Below are 23021 nucleotides of genomic sequence, written 5' to 3'. Positions count from 1 at the left end.
TGTGTCTTATTTCTATTCTGAACTTGTCTAGCTTCAGCTTCCAGCTATTGGATTATATTATACCTTTCTCTGCTAAATTGAAGAGCCCTCTATTATTAAATTACAATTCCCCATGTAGGTACTTGCAGACTGTGATTAAATCACTCTGTAGCCTTCTCTTTGGTAAGCTAGATAGATTGAGCTCCTTGAGTGTCTAGCTATAAGGTATGTTTTCTGATCCTTTAATCATTCTCCTGGTTCTTCTCTGAACCCTCTCCAGTTTTTCAACATCTTTCTTGAAGTGGGATACCATAATTCAGAGGTGGGCAAACTACAGCCCATGGGCCACATCTGGCCTGCGGTACCATCCTGCCCAGCCCCTGAGCTCCTGGCTCAGGAGGCTCGCCCCCCGGCCCCTCCCCTGCTGTTCTCCCTCCTGTGCAGCTATGCCGCCACGCGGGCAGCGGGGCTGCACGCTCCTGCCGCTCTGAGTGGCATGGTAAGGGGGTGGCACGCGCATGCGGCAGTGAGAAGGTTGGGTAGGGGGTCCCGGGGGGCAGTCAGGGGACTGGGAGCAGGGAGCGGTAGGATGGGGGGGGGGTTGGGGAACAGGGGGGGGTTGGATAGGGCATGAGAGTCCTGGGGGGCCTGTCAGGGGGCAGGGGTGTGGATAGGTCAGGGCAGTCACGGGACAGGGAGCAGGGGGGGTTGGATAGGGGGTGGGATCCCAGGGGGGCGGTTTGGGGACAAGAAGCAGGGGGGGTTGGATGGGTCGGGGGTTCTGAGGGGGACAGTGGGAGGGAGCGAATGGGGGCGGGGGCCAGGCTGTTTGGGGGGCACAGCCTTCCCTACCCAACCCTCCAAACAGTTTCGCACCCCAATGTGGCCATTGGGCCGAAAAGTTTGCCCACCCCTGCCATAACACAGTATTCCATTAACGGTTGCACCAGTGACAACACTGAGAGAATGTAACCTCCTTACTCCTACTGAATATTCCCATTTATATGTCCAAAGATTGCATTAGCTCTTTTAGCCACAATGTCACACTGAGAGTGCATGTCTAGTTGATTATCCACCATCATCTCTAAGTCCTTTTCGAGACTCTGCTTCCCATGATAAAGTCCTCTATCCTACATTCTTTGTTGATTTTACATTTGGCCACATATTGTTTGCTTGCAACTCTTACCAAGCGATCCAGATCACTCTGTACCAGTGACCTGTCCTCTTTATTTACCACTTCCTGAATCTTTGTATCATTTGCAAACTTGATCAGTAATTATTTTATGTCTTCTTCCAGATTGTAACAGGGCACACGTGGACCCCTCTATCTCCTGCCACTTCTGCACCCACAAACCAGCCAGAGACCTCTGCTTTGGTGCAATCACCCATGCTCTTTATTTACAGTACCAGTTCCCACCACGTTGTAGCTACAGACAGTATCAGGCTTGCAGCCAAAAGGGGAGAGTGGCCTCTAGCTCTCTGGCTTCTCCCTTTCCTCTCCCCCTGACTTCCTTCCTGTCAGCTTTTATATAGCCCCAGCTAACAAGGCTGGCAGCTGTTCCCTATTTGCCCCTTAGGCCTGGGCTTACTCCAATTCGCTTTTCCTGATTGGAGCTGGTGTGACAGAGGGCTGGCTCAGGGTTTCCTAGCTAGCACGCTGTCACACAGATCACAAATAAAAATATTAAATAATGTAGGGCCAAGAACCGATTTCTGTCAGACCCCAAGTGAAATACACTTGCTCAATGATGATTTGAAATTATGTTTTGAGACCTATCAGTCAGGTTTTAGCCATGTTGGTTTTTGTATCATTCAAGTTTAATCAAAATGTGTTTTAGTACCAAGGACCTTACAGAAGCATAACTATATTACATCAACATTATTATCTTTATCAAGCAAATTATCACCAAAGTTGCTATTCATTCTATCAACTAAACTTGTAATTTCATCAAAAGCTCAGTAGTCAGTATCAAACAGAATTAACAGATGGCTTATCTCAGAACTGTTTCACACAGCAGAGGCGTTAGCCTTAGCGTGAATTAACTATGTGGTATAGTTTGTTTCCTGCTCTGCAACGTGCCAGAATTCAAATTCAGTGCCGCCCATCTCTCCCAAAGAGTTATCTTGTCAGTGTAACCCTGCACGCAGATAGGAATGATAAGAGTATTGAGTGCTGGGAAACCTCTGAAACTTCTATACTATTTCCCTTCTCTGTAAGTCGATCTCCAATTTTTCTTCTCTTCCTCCTCTTAAAAATAAAAGCAGGCTTGCATGAAGTTGAAGGGTGCACTCTGTGTTCCTGTCTGTTCATGATGCAGAGTGGAACATGATGTTCCTATGGTAACATATCATTAGGGTTACCATACATCCCTGTTTTGGCCAGGACAGTCCCCTTTTTCAGCTCTGTCCCTACTTTTTCACAAAAACTGCGCATTGTCCCAGCAGTAAGGCAGAGCAGAGAGCAGGTCAGCTGAAGGCAGCGTTGACTGCCAGCAGGAGAGTGGAGTGTGGTGGCTGCTACCTGACGCGGGTCTTGGTGGGTCAGCCCCAGCCACGGATGGCACAGGGAGGGTGGCTCTTGTGAGTCCTGTGAGGGGGTTGGGGCAGGCCGGGCCAGCCCCAGGCCCTCCCATTTTTACTTTGAGAAATATGGTCACCCTACATATAATTGGAGGAGGAAGAAACACTCAAAAGGGCCCCAGTTTGCCTCTCAGTGAATTTGTATGATCCTGTTATCACAAATCTACAGGATCTGTGCTATGCCCCAGCTTTTAAACAGTCCCTCCAAGGAACCCCTTCAGCATGCCAGATGCCCAAGGGATCCCACTGCTCATTAAGGGTAGGCCATGCAGCCTTGAGAGACCGGTGCACCTCGGCAAGTATTTGCAGTGACACCAGCCAGCCTTTTCAAAACAGAGTAGGATTTATTAATCCTCTGACACACTGCTTACCTTGTGCTTTAGGTTCGTATAGAGCAATAATGGTTCAGACACAGTCCGTTCTGGCCACCAGCGTTCTACCCAGCTAAGTTGCCATGGAATCCCTTCTGGTTTTTTGTCAGTCAAAAGAAAGAGCAGATGTGACTCTTATCCGAGCCAGCTGACGCCTTTCCCCTTTGTTCTGCTTTCCTAAGAGGTGGAGAGAAACCTCCTTCCTCTTGATGTTTAGTTGCTATTTGTGAACATCTTAGCCATTGGGATTCCCCATTGTCTTCCAGGTTCTCCATTTATATGGGTCAGTTTCAACCAGTCCTTTAATCCATTCATTTCACCCCAAATAGCTATGTGAGCCGACACTGGATAACAATGCTAAGCACAGAGGAAAACTGAGGCATGCATAGGAACATCAAAATATTACCAGAAATTCTCACTATCACACTGTTATGCTTCTAGACCTACAAATCAGGTTATGAACAGTATAACTGAATAGGTGGGCCTGATTCTGCTTCCATTGGCTTAATTAGGAGCAGGTCCTGTGTTAGTTAACTCACCACTGCACAAGTCTCACAACCCCTTTGAGGCGTCTCCAGCTCCTGTATGGATCTGTTGTGACCAGCAATGGGTGTAATGTTCTTTGATAGATTTATTGCATGTTAAAGGTTTTTTAAATGGATTATTACTACTGGGAGACTGGTAAAACCATGGAATGAATGGCCTTCATTGCTGAGGTACTGACTGGCTTTTCTGGAGGCTGTGGGTGTTTGGTGCTTCTGTAAATTAGGCATAAACTCACACGGAGGTGTTCTGTCTAGCCTGTTGCGTTGCAGCATGTGAAAATGATTCAGCATAAGGAGAGAAGATTTGGAAAAATGCCTGATTTTTGTGGTTGAAGGAATTGAGTTCCCTATAAGGAAAGCTTCTGCAATATCAGTTTTCTGCTTTTGTTTTTTACAGGGTTCTCGTTCTAGACAAAGGAACAGTAGCTGAATTTGATACACCTTCAAGCCTTATAGAATCCCGGGGTGTCTTCTACAGTATGGCTAAAGATGCTGGACTAGCTTAGCAAGACTTCTATACCATTGAATGACTGACTCATCCCAAAAGTGACTCATGAATGTACTGTATTTTACAGAACAGTCTTTGTAATAGACTAAACTTGTGATACGTGAATTGTTACACACTCGTAATGATGAAAAAATGAATTTTATATTTTAAAAAATATTTTATATATACATAAAGTATTTTATTAACTGCTTTTATTTTTTCTTAAAAGAATGCCAAATATCCTGCCAAGGAAATGTATGTATCGCAAGCCAACATGTATTGTTTTCTGGTTTATCATTAGTAAAGTAAAACCAGTGATATAAAATACACCTGTGTCTGTCTTCTATACAGAAACACAGTTTTAAAATGGGAAGACTGATAATGTTCTGTGATGACTCCATTAAAAATAAAGTAATCAAGGAATGTTTCACCTGTGTAAGTAAATATCCCTGGGGCAAGAGCATTGGATGCTGCAGTCCCAATACTGCAGCCTGTTCTAGTACCTTGGTGGAGCTTCATTGGGCCAGCAGGCCAGAACAACTTGCAGAATCAGGGTCTATCACATTCCTTTCTACTCCCACCAATCTAAGGCCTGCAAATAGTTGTACTTATAGAACCAAACAATTGAAAGCCTGGTGAAGTCTGTAGGAATCTGTACTAGGGCTGTCGATTAATCACAGTTAACTCATGCAACTACACCAACCACCACAGAAAGCAGTTTATGTAGTAGAAAAGTTGCAATTTTTTTTCTCAAGAAAAATTCTATGTCCATGTTTGAGAACATAAAAATAATAATTTATTAATTATAAAAAGAATACAACTTAAATAGAAACAAGAATCTAGAGTCAAGCAATTCATTTAATACTTAAATAATACTTAAACATTTTCATGTAGCAATGCACAAAGGTAATGAATCCTTGATGGTCATACACAAAAATGTTCACATGATACAGTTATCCAATTAATTCAGTTAGCAAAGCTAATATGCTCAGTTATAAATTGCATAAGATATAAAGTATAAAAATATTCCTTTGAATGCATAGATAGCTACCAGCAACTGCGTAATATAATCATCAGTATAGCAAATGAATTCAGTCAATCCAATGGCTGATCTTTTCACTGGTACAGCATACCAGTTTATTCATAAAAACTACAGTACTTTTACAGAAAAAATGGCTTCTGAATGGCAAAAGCCTAAAATAGTCTCTTCTGTCAGTGAGTAAGAATGCAGGTCTGTAATTGTATGGTGAGCAATTGTTCTACTATATAAACTTCCATCACAGTGGTTAGATCAACATCAGTAAGCTGGTATAAAAGAAACAGATTGTCACTGGATCAGGCTGCATCGCATCTCTACTTTAACATTTATGCCATGAGAAAAGACTTATCTTGTTACAGTCTGTTCTACTGATATTATCCATTTTATAAACCCTAAGCTAATGTGTACTGCTTAAATCCAATTAACTAAGAGTTAGGAAGTTAGGTTCTTTGGAAAAGAAAGGCACTAAGAAAAAATCTTAATAGTGGGGAGTTCAAATCAGCAATCAACTATGTTCTCCCTGTTATCTAGAGCTTTAATCCATCTAATTCTCAGTACAGTACATACTTCTATAGCTAGGTAAACAGATTAGATCCTTTCTTCTAAAGAGGATGGTTTTGTAAATTAAAAAAAGAGTGAATAAACTGGATAAAAAAATCCTTAACAGATTACTCAACTTTAATGTTTTCCAATGTATTTATTCCAGGATTTCATAGCAGAGGAGCATAATACTGAATTTAAGTTAGCAGGAATGTGAAAAGGTGACCATGCAATCAGAAACATAAATAGTTGTCTTTGAAAAAGGAAAAAAAAATGCCTAGAAAGCCCAAGATTCAAATGTCATCCCATTTTTTTAAAATGCTAAGCATTTAATTAGTTTCCTTTTTACATAATAAATTTACGGTTTCAAGGACTGATCTTGTTCATGAAAGGATGAGTTGGAGGAAAATGGAACTGCAATATTTGTGCTCCTTTCTCATATGGAAATCACATTGACTTGTCCATGGAGTGAAAAATAACTGCCATTTTAAAGAAGCATTAGAGAAACTTCTTGATCATGAAGCAACAAAAGAGAGAGGGAGTGGACCGTTTGTTACCAAACATTTCAATACCGTGTGTTGACAAGCAGCCATGAGATTTAAAAAACCCTAGCTATTTTGGTCAATGGTATATTTACAATTTGAGTAACAACTGTAATATTTTATCTTCAACCTGAGAAATATTTATAAATGCAGTTTAAGAAACCACATCTAATTAGTAACTTTTTAATACTTAAATGAGACAAATGGAGTTTTGTGCTTCTTCCACAGACTTCAATCCTTCCATTTTCCTCCTAAAAAAGGGGTGTGTTTGCTTGTCACGTCACGCATGTATCACCTATTAATGACAGTGGGATGTCTGTGCACATTAAGTAATTTGGTACAAACACTAAATGGGATTCATGTTCTGTCCTTTAGCATAAGTGCTTCTGCTATTTTATAGCTAACAATTATTAGAACAATTTAAGCCTTTCCTTGAGAGCTGCTAACTCTACAGTGATTGAAGTCAGGATTATTTTGGGTAAGGAACAGAATGCTAGCTACATGAATAGACTGAGAATTCCACCATTGCTTTCTTTTCATAAGCACAGTTTCATATCAGAGCAAGTTAGTCTGACATGAGCTGTAGGCTGAAACTGTGCAGAACATGTCAACTTTATCTCAAAAGTAATAAAATAGATTTTTTCAGGATATTAGCCCTTATAAGTTCAATGCTTGAACATTGAATCCATTGCTTAAAAGACAAGATACAAATATTTTGTTTGATGCTGCTTTAAATAGTTAATAAGTCAGCTTTGATGCTTTCTTGTTGTAACAAGGCCTTTCAGTCAGTGTAGATGCAGCATTTCTAAACAGAAAGTTATTGTCGTTGATTATTAGAACCAGCTCTAGTTCTTGGAAATCCTGAAGTCTTGCAACATCTTTGTCCTTAAATAAACAAATTAAAAATGCAGTATGTTAGTAGCATCCACAATAAATATTGTACAGGAGTTCAGTTAGGCAGATTTAAGGAGGATAAAACAGATGTATGCTAGCAGGGGGCAAGTATTTACCCAGCAGTTTGACTCCGTTTTGCTTATCTAGCTATCAAGCAGGCACTCCTATTGCATGTTGCATTACTTTAGCATTCTATTTACTTTAGATTTCATTTTTTTTTAAATGTAGTTATTTTAAGTGGGAGAAAGTTTCCTAGTTGGAGACTCCTGGCTCTGCTACTGTGTAACTCTGAAAAAGTCATTTTACTGCTCTCTGCCTCTGTGTTCTGATCTGTTAAATGGATAGAGATCTTGCCTCTCACAGGAGTGCTGTGAGCCTAGGGCTAGTCTACACTGGCAACGTTTAAGGGCTGCTGTGGCAGTGTTTTAAGGTGGCTTGTGTAGTCACAGCAGAGCGCTAGGAAAGAGCTCTTCCAGCACTCTAAAAAAACCACCTCCACAAGGGGCGCAGCTCCCAGTTCTGGTGCACTGTCTACACTCGCGCTTTACAGCACTGAAACTTGCTGCGCTCAAGGGGGTGTTTTTAACACCTCTGAGCAAGAAAGTTGCAGCGCTGTGAAGTGCCAGTGTAGACAAGCCCTTAGTTAACTAAATGTATACAAATGGGAGTGAGATCCTCAGACAAGTTCACAGTATTAATAAGCTCAGTTGACCCCTTTGTGATCAGTCTGTTTGGCTTCATTGTCGTGTGATTTGGGTTTGGCCGAATCCTTCTTCAGAAATTCTAATTCTTTTTGTTTCCAACATGCAGTATCAACTGTAGACTAATGTGCCAAACAAGTACAAAAAATTAAGGTTACCAACAGATGAAGGGAAGATTTATAGTTCAAGGGAGTTCTTCAATATTACTGACAGGGAGTGAAAATTATTAGTGGAATTAAAGCTTGTATTATGTGCTTTAAAGATCTATTGCATACTATCTATAAACAGCTTGGAAGAGGGTCCTCTGGGACCCCTCACCCCAATAATCTTTCTTTCTTTCTTTCTCCCCAACCCATTAAAAACCTCTCACATTGATCCATGCCTCCTCTCCAAGGGGCCCTGAAGCCAGCTTCTTCTGGAGCAGCACACCGACCACCCCAATTCCTGACCTAGCTGAAGCAAGTCAGAGAGAGTAAAAGAAGGCAGTCGCAAACAGTAAGTAAGCGATCAGGCTCTGATCCCCTGAGTGGCCATACTTTGTCACTAGAATTAAGCACTAAGAATTAAATTTTTTGAAATCTCAGAAAACAAGTGTCCTCCAGTTTTGCTGACAAAAATGCCTAAGAATTAGCGACACTCTTACAGAGGACACTTTGAACAATCAGACTTAGCTAGCATATTTTGGAACTACTTATTCCTTTGCAACCCAAGAAATGAATCTTTAAAAGTAAAGAGTCAGAATGTCTTCTTATATTGGATGCAGGTACGGTCCACTGAAGTCTGTTAATCTAGCACTAATCAGATTAGCTCCACCATTTGACGCCAACAATGTCCTAAGGATTTGAGGGTGAAGGAAGGGTCACTAGTGAACTAGGAAAACAGATACAAAAAGTCCAAGTCTTCCATGTATTATGCAGGCATGTCCCATTGCCTTCAATGGGACATTTGCCTGTGTAAGGACTGCACAAACTGTTCCTAATTGAGAACGTTTTCCCTATAATTTAGTTGCTTTTTAAAAGGAATGTTTAAAGTTTAATTAGATTAGTAAGGCTCACCTCGGTATCATAAACCTTTCAACCATTCATGACAGTATGTCATGGGGTATGTTATTACACTGAATTTCTGAACATAGTTAAATATAAGTCACACAGTACAGAATGTCAGTGCAGGAAAGCCATCAAGAAGTTAAGGGTTTAGAGCTTATTTTATTAAATAGGAAAAATGGCAGCAGCCCAAACAAAGCACTCTCATTTAATAAGATGTTCCACTGTACAATTTACAGAGAGGAACCTATTTCCAAAAAAAAAAAATCCAGTATAAATAAAGGTTTAAAGAGTTGCTTGAGGATTTATTTAACCACACAACTCTCAGTGGCTTACAAGTATTGTATAGGTAAAATCAGTGCAGGTCTTTCAAAGCACAGAAGTAAGGTGATGTCAATAAAACAAGGCAATTCAGCTATAGTTGATGCTCTGACTGTAACCTCCCAATATGAAAGAATACTGTTCAACACAATATTTGCAATATAGTGTTATCAGTGAGTGCAAGGGTTGATCATGGATCAGTCCCAAACTGAGAAATATGCTGATGGGGACCATTAACTGTAGGACCCAGGATCTGTGATACTTTGCAGTCAAAACAACCCTCTAGTTTAGGAAACATGAATTGAAGATTGGAAGGCAAATTAGGTAATTCTGTAAAGTTGAATATCTTGATTTTAGGGTGTCATATGAGGATCTCCAAGCACTTTACAAACACCACAACCCTCTGAATTACCCAACTACTACAATCCCCCTCTTATCTTGATGCACAGAAAAGTTCATTGACTTGCCCAAGGTCACACAAGGAGTCAGACTGGGAACCAGAATGCAGATCTGATTTCTACTCTTCTGCTCTGTCCCCTAGACCTAACTTGTGGATGGAGGGAAAGGAGGAAGAAAGGCATATAAAATACAAAGACTTCTCCTTAATGTCTTTTTACATTATGTTAAACAGTAGAGTAACTGACAGTACAGTTATAGCCAAGTGCCTCCCTTGTCCCAGCCCCTTGGATGGTCTCTTATCCTCCATCCAAACTCTGCTTCTTTCTTCAGTGCTGCAGGCCCAAACTATGCCATAGCTATGCATGATTGGCTGATCTGACCATCAGATGCACTCCCACCAGTCTTGTATGCATCTGACTGAGAAGTTTTATTCTTCTTCTATAGATTCTGAAACATTCAATGACAGCCCACTTATTCCATGGCCAGGGGATTATAAGAAAGTTAATTACTGGTTATGGATCTACTATATTTCTCTAAGACAAGGAACACCGTTAAAAACACGACGTTTGCCACTTTGCAACAATAGCAGTAAGCCAAATCTCATATTCAAAGACATAAGGAATATTGCAGGTTGCTTGAGGGATGAATGATGCATTTTTAATGATGTCCACAACAGCAATAAAAATAACTTTTGCTTAAAGCTGAAGGTTCTTACCTTTCTTAATACTGTATTTGGTAATTTTCGAATCTTCTCTACATGTTCTGGATTAATACCCAGTTCACTGCAACTCACTCTGAGCAGTTCCTTATATGTTAGTTCTTGTCTGTCCAGTTCAATTTCAATGAAGTCATTCTCTCTAAGAGTAAGGTTCTGAATTCTCACCTTAAGCACCAGTTCTAGTAAAAGATAAACATACAGACATTAATACCTATATACATATAAATATGCACGATCATCTAAATAAGAACTGGAAAAAAATAAATGTGACTTCATTACATCAATAATAATAATAAATCTCAAAATGTTACCCTAAAATCATTTCATTCATTACTTTTGATTTATTTGTATTTAATGCGAAGGTAGGTGAAAAGAGCTGAATTCCGAGCTCTGGAGACTGGAATCCTATTCAGGACAAGAACAGCACAGGCACTGGCCATGTAAGCTTCCACATAACTCATCAACTTCCCACAACCACCATGTCTGAAAGGACAACTTCTAGAGGAGAGGAGGTAGCTCAGCCTCCATGTTTTTCATTCCTTCACAGAGAAGCTACTGCAAAGGTACCATTTGTAGCTGTTTCTGTGGAGTCCCATTAGGAACTGATCTGAGATAGTCAAGTTTATTTTATATAGGCCAATAGACACCCATAATAATCAAATACAGACAATATTACTTATAAAATTATAGTATAATTGAGTTACTACTGCTCTGAACAACGAGGAGTCCGGTGGCACCTTAAAGACTAACAGATTTATTTGGGCATAAGCTTTCATGGGTAAAAAACCTACTTCCTACTGCTCTGAACTGAATTTCATCTGGCAACATTTTTATCTTCTATTACCAATTTTCTGAGCAATCCAATATTGCATAACTCAGTGCTCTGTTTTTGGTGATCGCACATTAAAATTCATATGGATCTTCTCACAGCTCCCATTCAAATAGAGGTCTGGACCTTTTAACTGCAATTCCAGAACTGGCTACACTGAACTGATGGGGTGATTTTACTAAATATATATAATATTAACCCCAAGGAATGATAAATAATACTTCCTCTCTGTACATTTAAGTGGTCAGCTACCTGTACAAGCTGAGCTAACAAAGCTTCTCTTTCAAATTAATTGGACATAGGTCTGTGTTTTGTATTAGAGTCTAGAGTTCTGTACCACAGTTATGGTGTTAGACTACCCTCGCATCTGTATGTTTTTACAAAACCTTAGATGAGTAAGACATGTTTTCATTGATATTTGTATTAAAAATTCCAGTGGATACAATTTTTTTAAACATTCCCTGAAATGCCTGAGACACAAACATGGAATCATGCCTCATGCATAAGAACATGAAAGTGAAAGACTAGAGAAGTACTATAGACATGAATAACATTGACTAGTCTATTTTCATTCTCCAACATGACCGCTTCCAGGAAGAACAGAGCAAAAAAGGAATAGTAAAATTAATTTTTAAAATTTGTAATAATAATTTAATGTTACCTTGCATATTAAATGGGAAAGCTCCAGGGAAGAAAAATGGCTGAAATGTTGGCATAGGCCCCATACATGAGCCATTCTGTTGCTGAGATACAGGCTGTTTAGATGCAGCTGGAGAAGGGAAACTTCTGCTCTCAGGCACAGATGCCTGGTGAAAGGGACCATTCTGGACTACAGGCTTTGGGCATTCTGGCATGGTACAGGCTCCAGGAGATGTCGACATATCTTCATTATCAGCCACTGCAGAAGCAGCATTTGCATGTTGTGATGTTGCAGAAGTGCATGCTTTGACTCGAGGTAATGAAGTGGGATAATCTACAGCTTGCAATTCTAAGGGTATGGGGAAATTTCCATTCAGCGAGCCAGTGGAAGGGTCTGGAATGCTGTTACTCATTGTGTTATAAACATAAGGGAAAGGTGGATTAGCCAAATAATTCGGGACAATTGGCAAGTCTGAGTCTTGCTTCAAATCTGCAAGTTCGTCTTCCACTATAGAGGAAAGAAAAAAATGTCCAGTGAACAAAATTAGTTATAACTGGTTAAGGAGAACTAAAATTGTCCTAGTACATCGTGGTTTTTAGATTCAGACTATTTACACACACTCACACAGAGGTTATAAAACAAAACAAAGAGCTCTAAAGCTCTATGTACAGTTCACATAACTGTGCTAAGGGGTTCCATAAAAACAAAGCTTGTGTGACTAAGATACTCCACAAACACCTCTACTTTCCCCCTACACACTTGGACTTGATATAGAATCTGCCATCTTTTAAGAAAAATGTCCTGTGGCCAATATTTTGTGCCATATTCTCAGCTGACATAACTTCATTGTCTTCATAATGGACATAAACCAGAGGAATAAATGGAGGGCAGTAGATTTTCAGGTTTGCTGTGGATACCAAAAGAGTGGGTGGGGGGGAAAAGTATACAATATATTTAGAACTGAAAGAACTACTGACTCAACAGCAGATAGATATTAACAAAGGCAGAAATCAGAAAGAAAGGAGTGCAAAAGGTAGGAAAAACTTAAAGATTCTGAACAGGCTTCAAACTAATTCGCATGTTTAGTAGCAACATTGTTACTTTGACAGTTACAAGCACAATATACCAATGGATCCCTTGGGGCTGCTACTCTATCACTATACTTTTATGGAATAAAATACGAATCTTCAATTGAGATCAATGCAGTTAACCCCTTAAATAAGCTTCCTGATATTTTATGGAATTATCAGTCATATACACTAAAGGCTTTATATATTTTTATATACATATATATATATATATATATATATATATAAAAGTAAGATTTCCCTCCCCTTATCTCCATTTGAAAATATGTATCAAGCCGCAAATGTTTGTAGTGAACATGTTCTATGACAGTTTAATTTTTCAAAATTAAGCTTTTTTCCCTCCCACATACAAAAAAAAATTGTCACCATAAAAGCCCATGGAACCAACATTCCTGAAGTTGTGGTTTCTTTCTCAGTAAAGACTCTGAAGGCCAAATGGGAATTACTGCCACAGAATTCAGAGTAGCAGCCGTGTTAGTCTGTATCCGCAAAAAGAAAAGGAGGACTTGTGGCACCTTAGAGACTAACCAATTTATTTGAGCATAAGCTTTCGTGAGCTACAGCTCACTTCATCAGATGAAGGTTGTGCCACAAGTACTCCTTTTCTTTTTGCCACAGAATTGTAAGCTTTTAAATACAGATTCAGCACCCGCGCAAAAGCATGACCATAATTATTAGAATTGGTCATTACCAAGTCTTCAAAGTTATTATATTAACCAATAAACTTACCTCCCAATGTTTTCCTAATCTCTCTCTTTGAGGTTAACTGGGCTGGCATTTCTCCTTTACTTGTGAGAATCTCCTTATCAGCACCAGACTCTATCAGATAAGACACCACTTGAGCATGGTTCCGTTTGCATGCCCAGTGCAAACAAGTCCTGCACAAGGAAAATGTTGGTGTTATATGAAATAAACATGCTACCAGAGATTAGTTTTATTCATACCACTGTGTATAAAAAAGCCAAGGCCTAGCTTTCCCCAAAAAGAACAACATTCATTTCTAATATACATTACCAAGCTGAGATATATTCTTTGAACATTTTTTGTAGTCTGCAGTGACACCTGCTGATAGTTTTTCCCTGCAGTAATGCCTTTACCACCAACGTTACTATTTTTGACAACAGCAGATGGTTTTTGCTTTAAAGTTTAACTAAATCTCTCACTTTTAGCTTTTAAAAGCTAAAACTAATTTCAAAAATATAAAATAGCTGTCACCCTTCTGTATCTTTTTACATTTGTTTTTTCAAAATAAGATGACAGAATATATTATAAGCTTAACAGCAGAACCATATTTCAAGTGATCATTTAAATTCATAGAAATAGGTTTAATTTTGTTAATCAAAAGAAAAAGAATTTTTTTCTCTGCACCACTCCAACCAAAATGAAACAGACTAGTTCCTGAGCAAAGATCTTTAGAAAACCAAACTGATTTCAATTTGATTAAATCTCAAAACAGAGCTGACTAGAATAATCTTTATTTTCTGAAATAACTCCTCACCAGGACATTTCGCAGTACCTTACAACCAAAAGAACTGAGTTTTCGTATTACACTGGTTTTCACCAAATTATCACACTGACACAAACACTGGTAAATTCCCAATAAATACCTTTGCAGAACTCTAACTTTTTAGGGGATCAATTTCAACACTTTTCTCCATTACAACTTTCATATAAACTGTAGTCCTAGTGGCTTTACAGAGATAGTGAATAATGCAATTAGAGTCAGATCCTGATCCTGGCATTCTTACTCAGGCAAAACCCCTAGTAAGGAATATAGGATTTGTCAGCATAACAACCGCAAGAAAGAAATTCTCAGATACTGGCAAGGGAGAAAAAATATACTCCAAAAAACATACCCCTACTTCATACAGAGATTTTGGTGAAGGAAAGAATTCACCCACAGAGAAGGTCTGTGGTTTTGGTTCAGGCAAAAGGCACATTTTCCTGGAGAGTGGTTGTTCTTTAGAGAAATCCCCAGAGTTGATCCCCTGAAGAAATGTAGGGGAGGGTCAGTCTCCCTGATGTTTATAAGATTTTACAATGTGTCTGCATGTTATAATATGCAAAAACTGTATGGCCCATCCCATTTTCCCCGCAAAGCACTATCTCACAGCTTAAAAGCAGTACCCTAGTTTCAAAGATTTTCTAGTGCTGTTTCTCCACCACCCTTCCCAATGCTGTTCTTTAAACTGCATGAAAACTCTTAATCCTTCCCCAGACTAACAGCAAGGAGAGGAAAAGATGTTGAATCTTAGGAGTTTAGAGTTACATACAAGAAGAGTGAGAAAGAAGTGGTGTAAAATCTCTTAGAAAACTTATGTGGTTAAAAAGATTCATTTCAGTCCAAAGTCCTTCTCCAGGAAGCATTTGTTTTTTAAGGAAAAGGTGTGGTCACACCTGTCTGACTTTAAAATTTAGACTACGTTGTGTTCTGCCAAACAGCACCACCTCTGACACATCAAGAGTTTTTGCTCTTGTTGGTTTTTTTGTTTGGTTGGTTGGTTTTGTTTACTCCTGAAGAAGGGTCTGATGGGAGGAAATAGTAGAGTAGCTATAAAACCTGATGCATGCATGTGAGAATCAGACTAATTAAAGCAAGAGAAAGCAAAGTACACACAGAATCTTGCTTGTTTTATATGCCAGTATGATTAAGACTATCCTGCAAGAAACAAAGGGCCTAATTGTGCAAATTCTTATCACTGGGTTTAGTATTTCTTTGTGGAAGAAGCCCCACAGAATACAAGGCAATAGGATTACTCACTGTAGTAAGTGCTGTTGTGTAGAACTGGGGCCCAGATTAAAAAACCCACTACTGTAATAATTATATATATATATATATATATTACAGTAGTGCCTAGCGTCCCCAGATGAGACTGGGGCCTGATTGTGCTAGACAATATACATACATATAATAAGAGACAAAAGGTCCCTCCTTCAAAAGGTTTACAATCTAAACAGAAAAGACAGCCAAAGGATGGGAAAAGAAATGGAAACCCAGAGGGGTGAAATGAGTTGTGCAAGGTCACAAGCAGTCGTAGAGCCAGGAACAAAACCTTGATTTCTTGTCTCCCAGCCCATTGCCCATTCATTAGCCCACACTACCTCTCTTGATGAGTATTTTTCAATTATCATTTGTCATTCAGATGTGCTTTGCAATGTTTCTTTTTAGGAGAAATAACAGCTGTTAAAACAAATGTGGGGTATTTTTTTAATTATATCAAAAATTAGTCCCTATCAAAGGTTATATAGAAGCAAGTTAGGGCCTGTCTTAACAAGTATCATTTGGTTATCTTTGGTGTATATTTTATAAAACCACACAATATTCTCAAATTTTTGTTCCTGAGTAGGTTCACCTATTTTAAATATTTTTTTCAATTCAAAATTGTGTTAAAGACAGTTGCTAGAACTACACTTATCACTTGCCAATTTTAGTAATTTTATTCTATTGTCCCATTTTTAAAACATTTTTTATCCTATTGCTGTTTCAAAGTCCCAGAAAAACAACCGTCAAAGATGACTAAACACAAAGTGATGTCAAATGCACAATGTAAACTGAAAACGAAATAGAGAATTTCCCCCCCTTTAATCTCTTTTAGTTGTAGTAATTTTAGGAGCTACTTGTAACAATAGTAGATAAACGAAAAAATTTCAGACAGAAATGTGATGAAATTGATGGATAACTCACTGAGAAATGGAAATCCTGTACAAAAATTAGTTCTTGTACAAAAATTCCAAGAGTGAAAATCAAAATGTTACAGTGTTGTCTGCAATCGGAATAAGTCTCCATATGAAATGTTAAGAGCCAGATTTTCAAAAATGCTCACCATCCACAACTGGGACAAGATTTTCAAAAGAGTTCAGCTCCCTTTTAGAGATCTAGAAAAAAGCAGTCATGTTTTCAAAAGCAGAGTTTTGGGGATCTGGACTTTTAATTTTAATCCCTCCATCCCTGCTGCATTGAACAGCTGCTGCTGCTTTCCCATAAAGGTGTCTGAGTCAGGGTTGTGAAATACCTGGCATTTTTTAAAAAAACAAACAATCAAAAAACCCAATGGATAAGCCAGAAAGGGGAGGTTGCACAACAAGTGTCTGTGACTCAGCTCCCTTGTATCTACATTATTTATTATTTGTATCACCATAGCCCCAATGTTAAGCATATGTTGTTAGATGTATGCCTCAATATATATATTTAATGTAAAGAATCATAAAAGTTACATTACAATGCAAGGACCATCATTTTAAAATTTCCTGATTTTGTGTGCTTAACTTCATATCCAGAATGTGTTAATATACTAATGTTTGGGGTGGGAGGGGGGTTGCTCTGAATGGGTACAAGATGGAAAAACATAAAAGCAGCACAGATAGGAGTTTTCAAGATAGTTAGATAAGACTAAGATATGTCCCCCACCATAACTTCCTTCTTTTCACAGGAATTTAACTGCAAATCATCTGCTTTCAGCTGGAGACAATGCCATAAGACATGACAGTTATTGTAAAGTACTGTATTCCACGACTGGACTATGCATTTGAGGTAAAAGCCACTATTTTTAAGAGTGCTGAAATAATTGTTATAACTCAACAGAAAGAACTCCTATATTATTTACAACAAAAATCCCATGGCATCTGAGAAGAGGTCTGTGAAGCTCTGGCTGTTTTGTTTCTTTGGACTTGGTGCAAAACCTTTTCTTAGTTTGAATTCAAGCCCCCTGCATGTCACTTTGAGTTCAGAAGTAAAATTCTGACAAAGTCACCAGGCTTTGTGGTTTCAGAGTAGCAGCCGTGTTAGTCTGTATCCGCAAAAAGAAAAGGAGTACTTGTGGCACCTTAGAGACTAACAAATTTATTTGAGCATAAGCTCTCGTGAGCTACAGCTCACTTCATCAGATGAATTCAGTGGAAAATACAGTGGGGAGATTTATATACACAGAGAACATGGAACAGTGGGTGTTACCATACACACTGTAAGGAGAGTGATCAGGTAAGGTGAGCTATTACCAGCAGGAGGGCGGGGGGGGGGGAACCTTTTGTAGTGATAATCAAAAGGTGGGCCATTTCCAGCAGTTGACAAGAACGTCTGAGGAACAGTAGGGGTGGAGGGAATAAACATGGGAAAATAGTTTTACTTTGTGTAATGATCCATCCACTCCCAGTCTTTATTCAAACCTAAGTTAATTGTGTCCAGTTTGCAAATTAATTCCAATTCAGCAGTCTCTCATTGGAGTCTGTTTTTGAAGTTTTTTTGTTGAAGAATTGCCACTTTTAGGTCTGTGATCGAGTGACCAAAGTGACTGAAGTGTTCTCCAACTGGTTTTTTAATGTTATAATTCTTGACGTCTGATTTGCGTCCATTTATTCTTTTACGTAGAGAGTGTCCAGTTTGGCCAATGTACATGGCAGAGGGGCATTGCTGGCACATGATGGCATATATCACATCGGTAGATGTGCAGGCGAACGAGCCTCTGATAGTGTGGCTGATGTGATGGGTGTGGGCTGATGTGATGGGTGTGGGCACACTGTGATGGGTGTGGGCCAAAAAATAGGTACCAATACAAAGCTTCAGGTACTAAGGAGATGTTTGATATAAATGCTTAGATTCACACAGCTTCCACTTTAAATTATGAGCCTGTACTGAGAACTCCACAGATACACTCTTGTGCCCATGTTGAGCCCCAATGACAACATCAAAGCTCTGCACAAGTGCATGGATACGGTGCACAATTGCAACCACTATTTTCTCCAACTGTATGTAAACCTCAGCAACTCTGGCCTAATTTAGGGTTTTATTCTGACCATTTCACGAGGATTTCATGCAGTCTAATACAGAGAGATATTGCGCACCCACAAATCCCATTTATGTCAATAGCAGCTGCAAGTATTCAGCACTTCTCAGGATCAGACCTATACATGAGACCCATTCCAGAGATGCAGCTTCTGCACACAGACTCAAAAGATATGGAAGACACGATTATAGCTAAAGTACAGAACAAGAAGCAATTTTTAAAAAATATATTTTATGCCAGATTTTGGTTTATTGTCTTAATGCCAGTTTTTTGAACAAACTGATTTGGTAATGAGCAGCAGTTTATTATGCATATGGAAATAATGAGAAAGTGAAATGGGAGAAAAATCACTACATACTTCTACTCCTTAACAAAGAAAGAAAGCAAATCATAGAAGGCTTGATTATCACAAGTGCTGAACAGCGACAGCCCCCACTGACTGTAACAGCTGTCGTGGGAACTTGGCACTTCTGAAAATTAGGCCCTTAGTTTTTAAAATTCTAGTTTATTGTCCTTTCTGTTTCATACTTCCTATTTTCACTCATGTAAGCACAGCTCAGTAATTCACATAAAGATATAAACTGAATCTAATCCAGGTAAAACAATCTTCAAGAATGCCTGAATTGTTAAAATCATGTTTAAAAAACAACATTTTTATGACTAGTCTGGGAATGGTTCATTATAGAAGAGTTTCAGGATTTAGGGTTGTCAAGTGGTATTTGAATGAAATGTCAAAACAAAAAAAATCTGTGAGGCTTTATGTATCTCACTGAAACACATTGCAAGATCTTTTCTCATAACAGGAAGTTATTTTAAAAGCTGCCTTAAAAGTAATCCAGAATAAGCCTCTCTAAAAATGAGCGAGCTTGGCCAGTCTGAGGTTTACCTTCTGAATGTTATTTTACTGTGCTGTGTTTGTGCAGCCAGCTTTCCTAATCCCATCAGTATAAGTAATAGAAGGTGGCAACACATTGAACTAATAGAAAATCAGAGACCAAGGATCAAAACTTCTGAAACAAAATAATGTAAGCTCAGAACAGCAATTATCAACAGTACCATTACTTCCTCCTTTTAAAATAATTTTAAAGCATCTCTAGTGAGGGAGGATTAGGCAATGGGTTTAAATAGGACATTTAAATTACATTCTGAATTCAAACTGTCAAAACTGGATAGCCTTGCATTAATATATTTCATATGAAAAACATATATAACATCCACCATATCATTAGCAGACAAAGAATAAAAGGCTCTTAAAATGTTCTTCTCAGTATCTGAAATTGTCAGTTTTATTAACCTTTAAAAATACACGTAATTCATTCCTGTTAAAGGCTTACCAGCCGTTGATTTCATTTTGAGAGTTGACATTCACTCCGAATTCCACCAGTCTTTGGACCTCCCCAATGTCTCCCAAAGCAGCTGCTTCTCTCAGTCTCTCCTGGAGTTCTTTCTCCTCTATAAAAGTTGTCATCTCTCTAAGGTCACTTTATTGTTAAGCAGCTGCCAACCGAAGGTGATTTAACATTTTATAAAGCTAACATACTGAGCAGCAAGTCAAAGATAAAATTAACCCTGCATAACAAGAGGTGTCTCTTATTCTTTTAATTTTAAATTCATATATTGATTACTTTCTGTCTGTTACGTTTAAATCAGATAGAGTCACACGTTTCAGAAGAACATTAAAGACAACTGCATAGTACAGTATCTCTAGATTGTTGCTGTTTCCTAAACTCTTCTCAGGGGGACTCTATTATCTGTGACAACTCTCTGACCTAGATATTTAGTTCCTACCAACAGCCTTGCATGCAATTCCTGGTTGTAGCTGTCCTGTTTGCTGTATGATTCATCAGATATATTCAGGCTCCTACTTGATTACTTTTATTCAACTAAAATGAATTATTGCTTAATATACAAAGAATTTCGAATGTACAATATCTTCTACCAAACATTATTTATTCCTACAACCCCAAACTGCAAGTTGTTCTGCCTAGGTAGCTCAGCACCATATGTGTAACCCCACTGAAATCAAGTGAAGTCTCCATGTGGGGAACATGGGTCCATCCAGCAAAACAATTTGTAGGATTGGGGCCACAATTGATTCCACCAATTCACATTGTTTTTACTATTGTGCTAATTTTCTTTATTCATTCTAAGCCAAATAATGAGAGACATGGGTGAGAAAAACACTATTTCACAACTATCTTATTATAGAACACAAGTTAAAATACACACTTAGGACTCCATCTTCAGATCCAGCTGACCTGCAGCAGCTGTATCATGGCATCTGGGGAGTCCTACGTGCCAGTAAAATTCATAACACCTACGCTGAGCTAGAGCACCTTTAAAGCAATTTTGGGCCACAGGACCAGCACAAAGGTGCTGTATTGGGGGCCAGAATCTGGCCTTTAGTCTAAAATAAACTCAAAGACTTAATGGCCTAATTCTTACTCATGCAAATAGTTTCACTGAAGTAATGGGATCTCAACATTAGTAAGAATTATTCAAGTAAGTAATTACATGATTGTAACAATTACTTAGAGCTATTTAAAATAACTTGTTCTGTAATGTCTGATAGTGTAAAAATAAAGTGTCTATGGCCCTGATCCTGAAAGAAAAACTGTGGGAACAGACCCCTGGGCCTGCACACACCCCAGTGATTTCAACAGGGTTTTGTGCAAGTGCAGGGGGTCTACTGATGTAATTCTCTTTAGAGAATCAGGGCCTATGTGACTAGTAATTAATTAAATCAGTAGAGCCACCTTTTTTACAAAACATGGAGAATCCACAATCCACGTAAAAATCTTATTTTTAAAAAACAACTTTTTTTACCACTGTTTTGAGTAATGGACCTAATTCTTATGATTTTACATTAAGTTCATATTGGTAAGTACACTGACTTTAGAGGAGGTGCTCCCAGCATACACTAGCGCGAGAGCAGAATCACACCTAATATTTTAGATTTAATTAAATAATAGTAACTGTCTATCTCACATTATATCATTTATTATGTGTATTTACTTTTTGCACTTCATCCAACTTGAAACATTAAAATAGACTACAGTCATTTTTTACATGTTTCTCAGTGTCACTTTTTGGTTCTCATGCATTAGCATCAGGCTGCAATGTTTGGATTGCAAACACTATAAGGGAATTTTGAAAGCAAAACAAAAAGGAATTTTAAAAATATATAAGCAAACTTCTATTACACTCTAGGACATACAGTACCTGACACAGTCCAACAGTTGTAAAGTTATGCCAGGCTTCTGTAATCAATGAGACAGTTCTTGTCCAGTTCTCCTATTGGACAAGGCAGCATTAATGTGACTCTGAGGGCAAGGTCAGGACTAGGGTTTAAAGAAAGAAGTAGTGGAGGACAGCACAACTCCCCCTCCTTTCCTAAAACTAGAGAGGAGCATCTCTTCCTCCCCCTGATTTTTGTACACAGCACTCCCTCCATATCTCCCCCTTCCTCCTTGATGAAAGAGCCTCTTCCTGATTTGCTCTATTTTAACCATTGATCAGGACAGATGTGTTGATGCAACGATGAACATAATATTGATGCTCAATTATTATGTAATAATTATAAATAATCAACATCACAGTGATGGATATGTCTAAGAGACAATGATATCTGAAGCCAGTGACATCTCTCAATGCTGTGCCATGTCACTGTGGCCTCACATGAGACCACAGCACCTCATTGCTCTGCAGTGACACATCTCTTCACTGTGTTCTGGTTAGGGTTGCTACCTTTTCAGGTTTTCCTAGGATCAGACCTTTTTTTCAGATGGTGTCCTAGGAAATCTGTAAGTCCTCCTAGGACATTTAAAGTCCTGGGTTTTGCCATCTGAGTCACATCTGAGGCTACTACATCTTCTTCCTCCTCCATGGTGCTAATGCTACTCCTCCTCCCGCCAGGCTGCTCCGCTGGCTCCCCAGCAGGAGCCCTTAAGCCACAGCTGCTGTTTTCTACCTGACCAACAAGCTGCTGAGAGCAGAAAAAAGAGCTCATGACATCAGCTCCCCAACGCCCATTCCTCACCCTGCCCAGGAGGGCCCGCTCCCTCCCAGGAACCATCTCCTTTCCCTCGTTCTGTGCTCCCCTTCCCAAATCCAGCTCAGGGATGTCCTGTTTTTGTGACCTCAGAGGTGCCAAGTCTAGTTGTGTTGCGGTGGTGCAACAATGTCTCCCAACAGCGTGACTGTGCCTTTTCTGCAAAACCACCTGTGACTTGACATTGAGACAGTTAACAGGAGTGAGGGTATGTCTACACTTAAAATGCTACAGCAGTGCAGCTGCACCACTGCTCGAGTGCTTAAGTACAGACCCTACCTACGCCAACGGGACGGTTTCTCCCATCAGCATAGGTAATTCACCGCCCTGAGAGCAGGTCTACACTTACAATGCTGCATAGGCACAACTGTGCCACTGTAGGACTTTAATGAAGACACTCTATGCCGACGGGAGAGAGCTCTCCTGTCAGTGTAGTAATCCATCTCCCTGAGAGGCGACAGCTATGTTGATGGG

The 23021-nt window shown here is 39.2% G+C and overlaps 2 protein-coding genes across 5 annotated transcripts in view; one reads left to right on the top strand and one right to left on the bottom strand.

Annotated features, from left to right (window-relative positions):
* The window catches only part of ABCC3 (ATP binding cassette subfamily C member 3), a 76655-nt gene extending 72315 nt beyond the window's left edge, over positions 1–4340 (top strand). Inside the window, exon 30 of one of the 3 annotated variants that reach the window (XM_073311346.2) lies at positions 3873–4340. In XM_073311346.2, coding sequence (XP_073167447.1) covers positions 3873–3981 — 109 coding nt within the window. In that variant the 3' untranslated portion in view covers positions 3982–4340. The remainder of the gene's footprint in view (positions 1–3872) is intronic. The other 2 variants (XM_073311343.2, XM_073311345.2) reach the window with 2 other exon arrangements.
* Positions 4341–4809: 469 nt separating this feature from the next.
* Positions 4810–22124, bottom strand: ANKRD40 (ankyrin repeat domain 40). Of its 2 annotated transcripts, XM_073311357.2 has the most exons (6): positions 21719–22124; positions 19831–19993; positions 13446–13594; positions 11650–12135; positions 10157–10338; positions 4810–6968 (listed from the first exon to the last, which is right to left on the bottom strand). In XM_073311357.2, the coding sequence occupies exons 2-6, from the start codon at positions 19962–19964 to the stop codon at positions 6822–6824; spliced, it is 1098 nt and encodes a 365-aa protein (XP_073167458.1). In that variant the 5' UTR covers positions 19965–19993; positions 21719–22124; the 3' UTR covers positions 4810–6821. The 2 variants fall into 2 exon arrangements, with proteins under 2 accessions (XP_073167458.1, XP_073167457.1); XM_073311356.1 differs by lacking the exon at positions 21719–22124 and having other exon boundaries at positions 19831–20400.
* Positions 22125–23021: the final 897 nt, after the last annotated feature.

Source organism: Lepidochelys kempii, chromosome 14, assembly GCF_965140285.1.
Source record: "Lepidochelys kempii isolate rLepKem1 chromosome 14, rLepKem1.hap1, whole genome shotgun sequence".
Lineage (NCBI taxonomy): Eukaryota > Metazoa > Chordata > Testudines > Cheloniidae > Lepidochelys > Lepidochelys kempii.
The sequence above is the reverse complement of the archived record's forward strand: the minus strand, read 5'-3'. Positions and strand labels throughout refer to the sequence as shown.

What these genes read in the sequence shown, in the direction of transcription:
- ANKRD40 (XM_073311357.2), bottom strand. Translation starts at nt 19,964, where the DNA reads ATGACAACTTTTATAGAGGAGAAAGAACTCCAGGAGAGACTGAGAGAA. An exon ending in CAAAATGAAATCAACGGCTG is followed by an intron (nt 13,595 to 19,830) that starts GTAAGCCTTTAA and finishes TTCCTTGTGCAG; the next exon opens with GACTTGTTTGCACTGGGCAT. An exon ending in GATTAGGAAAACATTGGGAG is followed by an intron (nt 12,136 to 13,445) that starts GTAAGTTTATTG and finishes TTTCCTCTATAG; the next exon opens with TGGAAGACGAACTTGCAGAT.